We start from the raw sequence: 13,403 nt of genomic DNA on the forward strand, positions 1-13,403 counted from the left end.
CAAGTATCTATCTGTTTTTCAATTTTCTATTTTGGGCTTATGGTTGGGTAAGTGCTGTCTGCCTTGTCATAAGAACTTCTCTGGATGGGCCTGGAGTTCTACCTGGATGGGCCTTGTGTTTTATATCTTGATGATAAATCCATCTTTGAAGATCCTCATTTAGTAGGTTCTGTAATTTGGACTGTGGACAAGAATAACAGTGACCTCTAACACCTGCACATACATCTGCAGTAAACAGCTTTATCTGACACAAAGTAGTGGTGCGTCACATAGGAACAAATGGTTAGTACTATCATGTGACATATCCATCCAGATTACTACTCCCAGCATAACCCCCATCATACTACAACACTCTTCAGTGACCACCACACTATAGGACTGTATGCACCCACCGGCCTGTGCCTTGGTCAGCAAGGTTGAGTGGGGCAGAACTTTAGTGGGTAAAAAAACATTATAAATATGAATGGGTGTTTATTAGGTCCAAGTCCCAATGATAGCAGGAACCCTCAAATAGGACCTTGCTTACTATGACTCTTTAGTCAGTCCTTCATCTCATGGATCACAATCCATTAGTCATTTTTGGCCAAGGAAGCCTTGGAGTTCTTTCTTTTTTTTTATTGTGGTATGCCTATAGGGCACTTGGTATGCCTATAGGGCACTTGGTATGTCTGTCCCTGGTGCTGGACGCATTGCTTGCACGATACTACCAGTCATAGTATCCAAATAACATTAACAGTGTTTAAATACTAGTATCAGCCACATTGTAAATAAAATAGTAGTAGGGATGGTGTCCAGATTACAGTGCCAGGCACCGTGCTTATGTTCTAAGCATAGCTGCCATATTGTCCACATATTTTAGTGCAGTTCCCCATTCTCACTCTACTCCCTTCAGAGCCAGACAAGCAAACTGAGGCATACCTCCAATTCTGCATAACTTTACCTAAATACAAGAAAGTGCGTATTGTACTCATTCTGACATTCTATGCCACAATCACATGACATAGTTACCAGATTACCAGGATAAATCTCCATAAGCTAAAGTCCTAGAATGGGAAGTATCTGTTCTCCAGCACGTAGTACAAGCCAATGGTACTAACCAAGAAGCTGGTCATCGTATTATATCTCATAAAGGGTTGTAAGTTCCCTAAAGAATAGGTTAAAAATGTGATATTTCCCTGCTGGGACATCCAGTGATCAGCATCGAAACCAGTTCCCTGTAACGCTGCCCCAGGAAAGATAAAGCATAACACAGTTCTCAGTGCAAAGAATGGACTGTGGATAGTGTATGTAATGGACAATTTCTGTAGCTTTCTGCTCTGGCTAATATGTTTTCTGCCATATTAGAAGTGTTTATGATGAGCTAACCTCACAAAATTCGATTTGAAAGGATCTGCTGTAAATTATACATCAATTCAATTTAGCAATTCAGATTTAGTCTGTACACTCATAGTGCAGAGCACCCAGACCAGCAAATGTAATAAGAAATGTAAGTGCAAAAAGAGTATTGTACTTGGCAAGGTCTGACTATGACTAAGAGCACCTAGTTGCTTGAAACGCGTCGGTCTGATGCAATTTGCTACCATGATGTCATGTACTTGTTGTACCATTTTAATCATCTTTGAATAAAGAATGTTCTTTTTTTTTTACAGAACTTGCCAAGGAAATATTCTATTTGCTTCTGTGTATCCAGCGTGTGAGCCCTTAAGCGTTCCAGGACACCTGTGCCTGGAATTACCACAATACAAGAGGAGTGAGGTTACTTGAATTTATAAGAAATGTAAGTGTACACCCTACAGCAGACAGAAGTAAGGGAAATGTATAAGGTATGATAAACATGTGTGACATTAGTAACAGCTGGGTGAGGTGACTATGCTTGTTAGATAGCTTTGTAAGAAATGTAAGTGGTGAGTTTTGCTGCTTACCTCTGGGCCAGTGTACAAGAGCAGGGACTCCTGTCTTTGACATGAGTCCCTGCTCTTGTACAAACTGAGCAGGTAGGAATGCTCTGTATGCCTTGCAGCTCTGCACCTGTAAGTGTAATTTTGTTCATACTTATTGTCACGATGCCGGCTGGCAGGTAGTGGATCCTCTGTGCCAGAGAGGGATTGGCGAGGACCGCGCTAGTGGACCGGTTCTAAGTCACTACTGGTTTTCACCAGAGCCCGCCGCAAAGCGGGATGGTCTTGCTGCGGCGGTAGTGACCAGGTCGTATCCACTAGCAACGGCTCACCTCTCTGACTGCTGAAGATAGGCGAGGTACAAAGGAGTAGACAGAAGCAAGGTCGGACGTAGCAGAAGGTCGGGGGCAGGCGGCAAGGTTCGTAGTCAGGGTGGATAGCAGAAGTTCTGGTACACAGGCTTTAGACACACAAAACGCTTTCACTAGGCACAAGGGCAACAAGATCCGGCAAGGGAGTGCAAGGGAGGAGACCAGATATAGCCAGGGAGCAGGTGGAAGCCAATTAAGCTAATTGGGCCAGGCACCAATCATTGGTGCACTGGCCCTTTAAGTCTCAGGGAGCTGGCGCGCGCGCGCCCTAGAGAGCGGAGCCGCGCGCGCCAGCACATGACAGCAGGGGACGGGAACGGGTAAGTGACCTGGGATGCGATTCGCGAGCGGGCGCGTCCCGCTGTGCGAATCGCATCCCCAACGGCCATGACAGTGCAGCGCTCCCGGTCAGCGAGACCGACCGGGGAGCTGCAGGGAGAAAGACGCCGTGAGCGCTCCGGGGAGGAGCGGGGACCCGGAGCGCTAGGCGTAACACTTATCACTCTCTCTGCTCTGGCATTTCAGATGTGCCAAAAGAGGCAATTCTGTGACCATGTCAGCACTGTCTGATCTGTGGGTGCTAATGTAGTGTAAACTAGGAAGGGGGGGGGGGGGCAAAAGAGTGAAAATACCAATTTCCAATTTCCCCCTGAAACACTGCCATGTAAGTAGCACAGATTGAAAATTAGCAAATGTCGTGCCCATTCACAAGAAAGGTAGTAGGGAGGAATCAAGCAACTATAGGCCAGTAAGTCTGACATAGATATTGGGGAAATTAATGGAAACCCTACTAAAGGATAGGATTGTCGAACATCTAAAATCCCGTATATTGCAAGATGAAAAACAACATGGGTTTACTTCAGGGAGATCATGTCAAACAAATCTTATTGATTTTATTTGACTGGGTGACTAAAATAAGAGATGGCGGAGGGGCAGTAGACATAGCTTATTTAGATTTTAGTAAGGCTTTTGACACTGTCCCACACAGAAGACTTATCAATAAACTGCAGTCATTGAGATTGGACTCCCATTTTGCTGAGTGGATTAGGCAGTGACTGAGTGACAGACAACAGAGGGTTGTAGTCAATGGAGAATATTCAGAGCAAGGTCTTGTTACCAGTGGGGACCTCAGGGATCTGTACTGGGACCAATTTTGTTTAATATCTTCATTAGTGATATTGAAAATGGTCTCGATGGTAAGGTATGGGTCTTTTTGCTGATGATACAAAGATATGTAACAAGGTTGATGTTCCTGGAGGGATACACCAAGTGGAAAAGGATTTAGGCAAACTAGAAGAATGGTCCTGACCTCTGTATCTGAGGAAAGGGATTTAGGAGTAATTATTTCAGAAGACTTAAAGGGGTACTCCGCCCCTAGACATCTTATCCCCTATCCAAAGGATAGGGGATAAGATGTCAGATCGCCGCGGTCCTGCTGCTGGGGATCCCCGGGATCCCCGCTGCGGCACCGAACTATCATTACAGCACAGAGCGAGTTCACTCTGTGCATAATGACGGGCAATACGGGGGACGGAGCAGCATGACGTCATGGCGCCGCTCCTCGTGACATCACGGCCCGTCCCCTTAATGCAAGTCTATGGGAGGGGGCGTGACGACCGCCATGCCCCCTCCCATAGACTTGTATTGAAAGGGGCGAGCCGTGACGTCACAAGGGGCGGGGCCGTGACGTAACAATGCTCTGGCCCCTGTACAGCCCATCATTACGTGCAGAGCGAACTTGCTCTGTGCTGTAATGATAGCGCGGTGCCGCAGCGGGGATCCCAGGGGTCCCCAGCAGCGGGAACGAGGCGATCTGACATCTTATCCCCTATCCTTTGGATAGGGGATAAGATGTCTAGGGGCGGAGTACCCCTTTAAAGGTAGAAGACAATGTAATAGAGCAGCAGGAAATGCTAGCAGAATGCTTGGATGTATAGGGAGAGGTATAAGCAGTAGAAAGAGAGAAGTGCTCATGCCGCTGCACAGAACACTGGTGAGACCACACTTGGAGTATTGTGTGCAGTACTGGAGGCCGTATCTCCAGAAGGATATACCGTATTTATCAGGGTATACCGCGCACCGGCCTATAACACGCACCCTCATTTTACCAAGGATATTTGGGTAAAAAAGTTTTTTACCCAAATATCCTTGGTAAAATGAGGGTGCATGTGTGTGCATGCGTATACCCCGATACACTGTTTCTGACCCCGCAGAAGCCCCCAGGAAAGGCAGGGGGAGAGAGGCCGTCGCTGCCCGCTTCTCTCCACCCTGCCTTTCCTGGGGTCTAGAGCCCTGCTGCCGCTGCTACTCTCCCGCTGGCTATCTGCGCTGCTGCCCGTTCTCTCCCTCTGGCTATCGGTGCCGCTGCCCGTTCTCTCCCCCTGACTATCGGTGCCGGGGCCGATAGCCAGGGGGAGAGAAGCGGCGCCGGCAATGGGGCAGCGACACCCATTGCCGCCGCCGCTGCCCCGTTGCCTCCCCCATCCCCGGTTGTATAATTACCTGTTGCCGGGGTCGGGTCCGCGCTGCTTCAAGCCTCCGGTGTGCGTCCCCTGCATCGTTGCTATGCACTGCACGGCGCGGCGCAATGACGAGTGACGTCATTGCTTCTCGCAGCGCATAGCAACAATGTAGGGGACGCACACCGGAGGCCTGAAGCAGCGCGGACCCAACCCTGGCAACAGGTAATTATACAATGGGGATGGGGAGGCAACGGGGCTTCTCTACCCCTGTCTGTCGGCGTCGCTGCCCCATTGCCAGCCCCGCTTCTCTCCCCCTGGCTATCGGCGCCGGCAATGGGGCGCCGGCACCGATAGCCAGGGGGAGAGAACGGGCAGCGGCACCGATAGCCAGGGGGAGAGAAGGGCCGGCAGCAGGGCTCTAGACCCCAGGACAGGCAGGGGCAGAGAAGCCGGCAGCGACGGCTGATCTCTGCACCTGCAAAGCCGCTGCAGCTCATTGATTTAAAGCGCCTGCTTTAAATCATTGAACTGCAGTGGCTTATCGCCGTATAACACGCAGATAGACTTTAGGCTAAAAATTTTATACGCCTATAAATATGGTAGATACTCTAGAGAGAGTTCAGAGAAGATACTAAACTAGTACATGGATTGCAGGATAAAACTTACCAGGAAAGGTTAAAGGACCTTAACATGTATAGAAGAAAGAAGAGACAGAGGGGATATGATAGAGACTTTTAAATACATAAAGGGAATCAACACGGAAAAGGCGGAGAACATATTTAAAAGAAGGAAAACTACCACAAGAGGACATAGTTTTAAATTAGAGGGACAAAGGTTTCTGCAGTAATATCAGGAAGTATTACTTTACTGAGAGAGTAGTGGATGCATGGAATAGCCTTCCTGCAGAAGTGGTCGCTGCAAATACAGTGAAGGAGTTTAAGCATGCATGGGATAAGCATAAGGCTATCCTTCATATAAGATAAGGCCAGGGACTATTCATAGGATTCAGATCATTGGGCAGACTAGATGGGCCAAATGGTTCTTATCTGCCGACACATTCTATGTTTCTATGTTTCTATCTATGTCATATCTCTCTCTCTCATATCTATCTATTGATAAAATATATGGCAAACACATGATTTTCTTCACATATTTATTTTTATAAACATCACAAAACACATTACGTACATGCCTGGGACGTTATAGATTTATTGGCAGTGTTATGCTGTGGAATTATCAAATTAGTAATCCATTTCTGTTTGTGATGATGGAGACATAATAAAGTTATCATTTGTGGAAGAGATGCTAAAAATGTCAATATCTAAAACCTTAGCCTATTGTCCTGTGGTAGATGACCCAGTAACTAAATATCCCTTAAATTGTCCCCCATTGTTTACAGGTTTCTTTACTTCATGGTCCTCACGTTATTCATGGGCTGCAGGTGCTTCTGTATTTGGAGACCACCTGTGAATATTGATCTTCTATAATAGCCATGAGCAGCTCCTACATGGCAGATTGGCTATAGAGTATAGAAAAAAGCTTTTGTTTTTTCAGAACAGTGCCACACTTCTCCATAGGCTTTGTCTGGTATTGCAGGTAAGTGATTTATACTTGAATAGGGCTGAGTTGCAATACCAAACACCGGGACAGAGTCAGAGAGGTCAAGCTATGCATTGCTTTGACACAACAATTGTCTCAATGTTGAGGGGTCCATGTAAGAACATTTTTTAAGTATTCATATTTATTCTGCTATTTTATATGCAGGAAACCATAAAACCTAAGACCAGATTTAGACTTTATCTATTGTTCCAGATAAACACAAAAAAGGAGCACACATTCCCCTACCAGCTGCTTTCTTCTGCCTGCCCATCACTAAATGGAACAAACAAGCTCTATTCAACAGGTGAAAATACATGGGCCCAAAATAGTCCCTTCTGCCTTACTCTATGTACCCATCAAGGATATCGGCCTAAAGTCTCCTTAAAGATCATCTCCCACATAAGGTAGTATAAAAAAAATCTATATACTATCCCCCAGAAACCTTACAAAGGGGTGACATGGTCTGACTATTTCTGATGGTGACCCTTTCTTTATATGTAAATAAAAAATCAAGTTAAAATATAAATTGGTTCCTGGATCACCATTGTATGAACTCCAAAAATTGGGAAATGCGAGGATTAAAGGGATACCCCGTCCCTAGACATCTTAACCTTTGGACAGGGGATAAGATGACTGATCGCAGGGAGCGGGGGTCCGGCAGCTGGGATCTCCGGGCTGGCACCCCAGTGTTTTGAACATTTATGTTCAGAAAGCCGGCTTCGGGCGACCGTGGTCGTGATGTCACGCCACGTCCCCTCCCTTCATGTCTATAGGAGGGTGCGACAAGCGACCACAGCGGCCAGACCCCTTGTGATCAAACATCTTATGCCCTATCCTTTAGATTGGGGATAAGATGTCTAGGGGCAGAGTACATCTTCAAATAAAGATAGAAGTAGATAACTAATACAGATAAAGTCCTTACATATAAAGATAAGAAAGAGCTGCTGGAAGCGGTAAATCACTGTCTATGTAGAGGACAGTAGCTTCTTCAGGGTCCTGTACAGTACACAGTGTCCTAAAAAGTAAAGTTGAGCCACCCTCATCTGGTGTCCTAAAGAGCAGCTTACCCTGGCAAAGGTAAATAGTATTACAGAACATGTAATACCTCCCTGTACTGTAGGGGGCGCTGCCAGACACCAGTCAGTGCATGCACTTCAGGAATACAGGGGTTTCACCAGTGAAATGCTCATTCTGACTGATCAGTTCTTCCAGCCATTGTATGGTTTCAAGTTACAATGGTCCAGAAAAGACCACTGTATGTTAAAAATGGTTACGTTATGCGCTCGGGCCACACACGCTGGCCGTGAGCGCATGGTCCCCTTACCTTCTGCTGCCGACAGGGCTAGGACTCGCATTGCGGGACAGACCTGCATGCGAGCCCAAGTCTGTCACTCTCCGGGTGTTTCTCCTGCCTCTGCCTCTCTGCTCCGGGGCGCGTGTCCCTGTCCCCTAGGGCGCATGCGCACCTGAGCTTTAAGATTTAAAGGGCCAGTATGCTCATTAGTGTAATCCACCTGTGGCTCATTTATAAATTCCTCCACCTTCCTCAGTTCCCTGCCAGATCTTTGTTGCCTTGAGCCTGAGAGAAAGCATTCCTGTTATTGCCTTGCCGTGTTTCAGATCTCTTGCTTTGTGACTCGACCTTGCTCCTCTGCCGCCTGCCTACTGACCTCCTGCTACGTCTACATTACGCTACTGTGCCGCCTGCCCTGACCTTCTGCTATCCAGACTATGAGCTGCCTTATCCCTCCTGTGCCTCGCATCTCCTCAGCCGCCTGTGTGGTTGAGCCGTGCCAGGGGTAGTGACCTGGGTGTCACCTGCAGCTGCAAGTCCATCCCGCTTTGCGGCGGGCTCTGGTGAAAACCAGTGGCACCTTAAACTCCGCTCCCTGGTACGGTCCAAGTCATCTGCCACACAGGTCCAGCGGATCCACATCCACCGGACTTCCTGTCTTCAGAAACGTGAGTGTTACAAAAATCTTGTAACCTATGGTCATTGTGAATTGAAGGATTACTGTATTATATTATATACATACCCCTACTTATTGCAACAATGAAGCCAAGTGCTACTCTCTTGCTGCTCACTACACATCAGTGCTTAGCTGAGCAATTCTCCCATCTCAGTCTAGTGATTGGTGTGGGTCTAAACACCCAGACCCTAACTGATCTACCCTGACTTAAGAGGCCGGAAGAAGCACACACTTACATGCGAAACTGCCGGCGTAGCCTCCGAGCGCCACACGCCAGCGCCGATGCCGAGACCCGGCACCCCGTTACCGGACCTACACACCTGATTGTCTCTACTTTGCGGTGAGTGCACGTACGTGCCCCTTTCTGTATTTACTTTGGATACTTCATACTATTGTATGTGCACCCCGCAGGAGACACTGACACCGGTCACGAGGACCGTTCTACTGATATAAGGTGATATTGTTCCTAAGAGTGCTCTCCCCTTTTCTGGTGTGTTTGTGATTACTGTATTATGTTATATACATACCCCTGCTTATTGCTACAATGAAGCCAAGTGCTACTCTCTTGCTGCTCACTACACATCAGTGCTTAGCTGAACAGTTCTCCCATCTCAGTCTTGCGATTGGTGGGGGTCTAAACACCCAGACCCTAACTGATCAAAACTTTTTATATGTCATCTTTTTTTTTCTATCATCTCATATTCCACTCTATTTTGTAAAAAGTCGAATAGTTTGGATTTTAGCTTCCATTCTCATAAATATTGGTGAAGTCTTATAGGAGCTTTCTACTCATTAGAGCCCAAGGATCACAATGTGGCCTATCTAGCTGGTGGACCTCTTTGACGGGATCTACCTTCATTTCTCCACTCAGGCCTTTATGCCTGCATGAGATTTCCAGGAACATCATGTACATTTTTGCAAAAACTCCCCTGACATATAGTTTATTGTTTTTACCAAATGTTTTTGTATTCTTACTGAATTTTCACCATAGTAAATGCTTTAAATATATAGACAATAAAATTTCTTATAGAAGTCAATCTTCTGTTTTACAAGTAAGACGTTATATATCTATAGAAAAATAATATTCAGATTATAAAGTTCTACAAAGCACTTCAGACAATTCATCTAATTCTAATACTGACACTTTGTAGAAGAACTTGCACCATAACAAATGCAGGAATGGGGAAAGACGACCACCTTTTAGAAATGTTGAGTCATGTGACTGAATGTAATGTTCCCCTTATAATATTATGGCTTGATGAGGACCTTAGGGTAGGAGTGACTGGAATGGACCCTAGACTAGAGATGGCATTGATGACATTCATTGAACTGAGGACCCTGGAAGAACCAGGGTCACTAATACCCTTGTTTGGATTCCCACCCCTAAAACTTAACTTTTATTAGGTGAAAAATTATAATTAAAGTGAGTAACAAAGGTTAAAAACACGGGCCTTTGTGTGTTCAATCTTAGATCAATCTTAGATCAGTCTTAGTTCAATCTTAGATCATATCGAATCCATATCGAATACACTGTTATGTCACCACCATTATAGTCAGTGGTCTGCAGTACCACTTAGATTCTACACACATGGGGCTCCGCAGTTAAAACAGCAGAAATGCCCCTCTACATGTTTCGTTACTGCTGTAACATCATCAGGAGGGAAAATGGACAGGAGTTTAGTTAGATATTCATCTAACTGAACTTAGAAGTTTCACAGCTTTATGGGGTTATCTTGAATTAGAAGAAGGGATTTTTTTTGCCAAAACACCAACACTTTTGACCAAGGGCCATTTCCGGTATAGTGAGAATGGTCTAAAAAGGGCAAAGGGCTTTTGGGTCAGCACCAATTTTGCCCAGAATTTCAGAAAATAATTAGTTGAAATTTGTTGAAACTCTGTGCCTGGCCCACCAAATGTTAACTATGGAGTAGACCCGGCTGTTGACTGTACAGGAGCAGGAACGTCAGTTTTTAACAGGAGCCCCTGCTTATTTAAGAATCTAAATAAAATTTGATGGCTGAATCAAGCAAATACTCCCATAATGCATTTCTCTAGTTGGTGGGACTATGGGGGGGGGGGGGGGTATGTGAGTCATGAAGAGTGGCGTTTAGAGGGGATTGGCATATTTTTTAGTGTGACAGACTAATAGCTGACAATCTCCCACCTACCTTTCATGTTTATCCCTTCCTATATTGGACATACAGGATACAGGGTTGGAGGAATGATATTAGGCAGTATAAGCGGAATGGGTATGTTGAATTGCATAAACGGCGGGGATGACATGGTAGAGATTGGTGATGGTGAGGGGTCCTTGAAGTTGGGCTATAAACAATGCTGAGTAAGGTTTGAAGAGGGAAGCAATAAGGTTCTGGCCTCCCAGGTAGCATATCATATCAGAGTATTTTTGCATAAGGGAGATAGGGCTTAGTCACTTTTGTACATGCTCACAATTGTTCACATGTGGTGCCTCTAAGCAGTAGTCGAGTGTAGATGCATAAATATTGTGTGTAGGAAGAGTACTGAGAACTTCTAGTGATTTGAGTCTTTAAAGACCAGCCCCCGCCATTTCTGAGGTTATTGGTTCAGATTTGTAAGGTAACCTTGTTTCACCATCCTATGACCATACAAGTGGACATACTTCTCCTTCTAAGCCTTCCTGGGTTGTCCAGGGTGTATTCTAACCCTTGCAGTTAGTTGTTATAGTGAAAAGACAGTATCTTATAAGGACATGTTTTTGGCAGTGCTACCTAAGGGGTGTCTACATGTAGGCTGACCAAAGATGGAAACCAAATGGAGAACTCAGCACTACTTACTCAATGGTTAGATTTTTGTTAGTGTCCAAATGTTTTCCTAATGGTCACGAGATTCTACATACTTGAGTAGAATTTGTTTTAAAGATACACCATCTCCTTCCAAAACCAAAGCTGGCATCCAATAAATGCAAAAAGGTACAGACTGAGGCCATCACCATGGTAGAAATAATGAGAATAGGAGAAGGAATAGAAGAACACTTGACACAAGTGAACAAGAACAAGGCATGTAGAAGGGATTAAGGGATATTAAGTTTCTTGGGGTAAAACCCAGGAGGTAATGATAGTGTCCATCCATAATGTCTGGCTCCAGGAATGTCTAGGGAAGGATTGTGTAGGCTGGAAGACTTCTAGTAGACCCAGCTGACTGGTACCCATTGAGGCTCTGTACGCAGCTTCTCCAAGGCTGTTTGAAGTTCTTGAAATGTTTCATCCAGGTCAGAGTTGACCAGACTGAGATCAAAGTAATGGCCATAGGCCTGCTGAAGCCGTTCACTCTCTTCTATGATGCGCAGGAGTTCTCCATCCTGTATGAAAAAGGGTATAATGGATATTGTAGGGTATTAAAACTTTTTCTTTTGCTCCTGTGCTTGTGTCCCCATGACAACAGTTCTTGATTCTATGCTCCAACAGCACAGTGCCTTGGTAGTACAATAGACTTTTTAAAGGAGTACTTAAGTAACTGTCTGATCACAGGGGGTCCAACCGCTGGGATCCCCCACGATCTCCAGAAATGGGTCATGGCTCTCCCAGCTTAATGGTGAATGAAGGGGTGAGGCCGACACCCACCTCCTGTCCATGGGAGCACTGGAGAAGTACTGTGTTTGTGTAACTCCGGCACTACCAATGACAGTGTCCTATGCACAGGGAGAGCCAGGGCCCTGTTATGGAGATTGTGGGGGATCTCTGTGGTCAGACCTCCATTTCCCCCATGATCAGATGATTATTGCCTAAACTGTAGATAGGGTATAAGTTTTGAGTACCCCTTTAATAACCAATCGGATTTCTTCTTTCATACCCAGTATCTCAGTGATAATGCTGAACTGCTAGAGCCCAAACATGTTATGTTGACCCCACAAATATGTTTGATATATAGCACTCCCAATGGTTAAGACATTAGAAGTGCCACTTACTGATAGCTGCTTAGCTGTCATGCCGGCCTCCACCGCACTCAGATTATTGGATTTAAGAGTGTCGAAATCTGGAGCCCCAATAAAAACCACATACGGTACAAATTCAGCCGTCCTGAGGACTTTCACCGCCTGCAAAGAAATTCAGACATAGATGGATAAATAGATAGACAATAGATAGATAGATATGAGATAGATAGATATGAGATTGATGGATCATAGATAGAAAGATAGATAGATAGATAGATAGATAGATAGATAGATAGATAGATAGACGGACAGAAATACAGATAGAAACATAGACAAATAGATCCATGCTATTACTATGTGATTATATTGCCTCTTCACCTGTGGATTTACATCCAACACACACATTTTTCCAGACGCCACCACTTCTTGTATGGAGCTGATCTTTGTCCCGTACAGATTGCCCTCATATTCTCCATGCTCCAGGTACCGTCCAGCCTTTATATCATGCTCCATTTCTGTACGGGACACAAAGGAATAGGACTGACCATCCCATTCTCCATCTTTCCTCTTTCTAGAGGTGTCTGTAAGGAAAGAGAAGCCGAAAGTCTGTTTTAAATTTCATTATTTTAAGGATTGAACTATTTTGCAGGTTGATTTAAGAACATTCGGCATATTTTTCAATGCTATTGTAGATGTTAGTTACAGACAGTATCATATCTGCTGTAGTGTTAGGACACACTATGGGCCTGGAGGGGGGGGGGGGGGGGGGGGATTAATGCCAATCCATCTCCTCAGGCACTGATTGACAGCTGGACATGAAAAAGGGAGCCCTGATAACATAAGCCAAGAGATAGCAGAACTCAGGAAGCACCCAATGTTGAATGGGATCTTTGGATGAGAATATTTAACCAAATGACCCCATTTACTAGGAGGTAGAAGTATGTGTCACTATGGAGGATTTTTATTTTCTGTGCATTGTATACACAGGTTATTAATTTCCCGTGGACACCATGTAATTCCTTATATCACCCGTGGTGGTGCTGCAGGGAAAACCATGCACCTGTTAGGTTCACATGGCCATTCTCTCCTGTCCTACTACCCCCCTCCCCCCCATATTGCTGCTAAACAGACCATACTAAGAAACAGATGCAAAAAGATGCCATTTGCCTGTTATTTTTACAGACTATTTGAAA

General features: G+C 45.2%; 1 protein-coding gene across 5 annotated transcripts in view; it reads right to left on the bottom strand.

Annotated features, from left to right (window-relative positions):
- Positions 1–5,867: 5,867 nt before the first annotated feature.
- MPP2 (MAGUK p55 scaffold protein 2) overlaps positions 5,868–13,403 on the bottom strand; it is a 32,568-nt gene continuing 25,032 nt past the window's right edge. For all 5 annotated transcript variants that reach the window (XM_056549316.1, XM_056549315.1, XM_056549318.1 and 2 more), the window contains 3 exons: positions 12,589–12,791; positions 12,244–12,372; positions 5,868–11,637 (listed from right to left, as the gene is read on the bottom strand). In XM_056549316.1, the coding sequence (XP_056405291.1) occupies positions 11,461–11,637; positions 12,244–12,372; positions 12,589–12,791 (509 nt within the window). In that variant the 3' untranslated portion in view covers positions 5,868–11,460. The remainder of the gene's footprint in view (positions 11,638–12,243; positions 12,373–12,588; positions 12,792–13,403) is intronic.

This window comes from Hyla sarda, chromosome 12 (genome assembly GCF_029499605.1).
Source record: "Hyla sarda isolate aHylSar1 chromosome 12, aHylSar1.hap1, whole genome shotgun sequence".
Taxonomy (NCBI): domain Eukaryota; kingdom Metazoa; phylum Chordata; class Amphibia; order Anura; family Hylidae; genus Hyla; species Hyla sarda.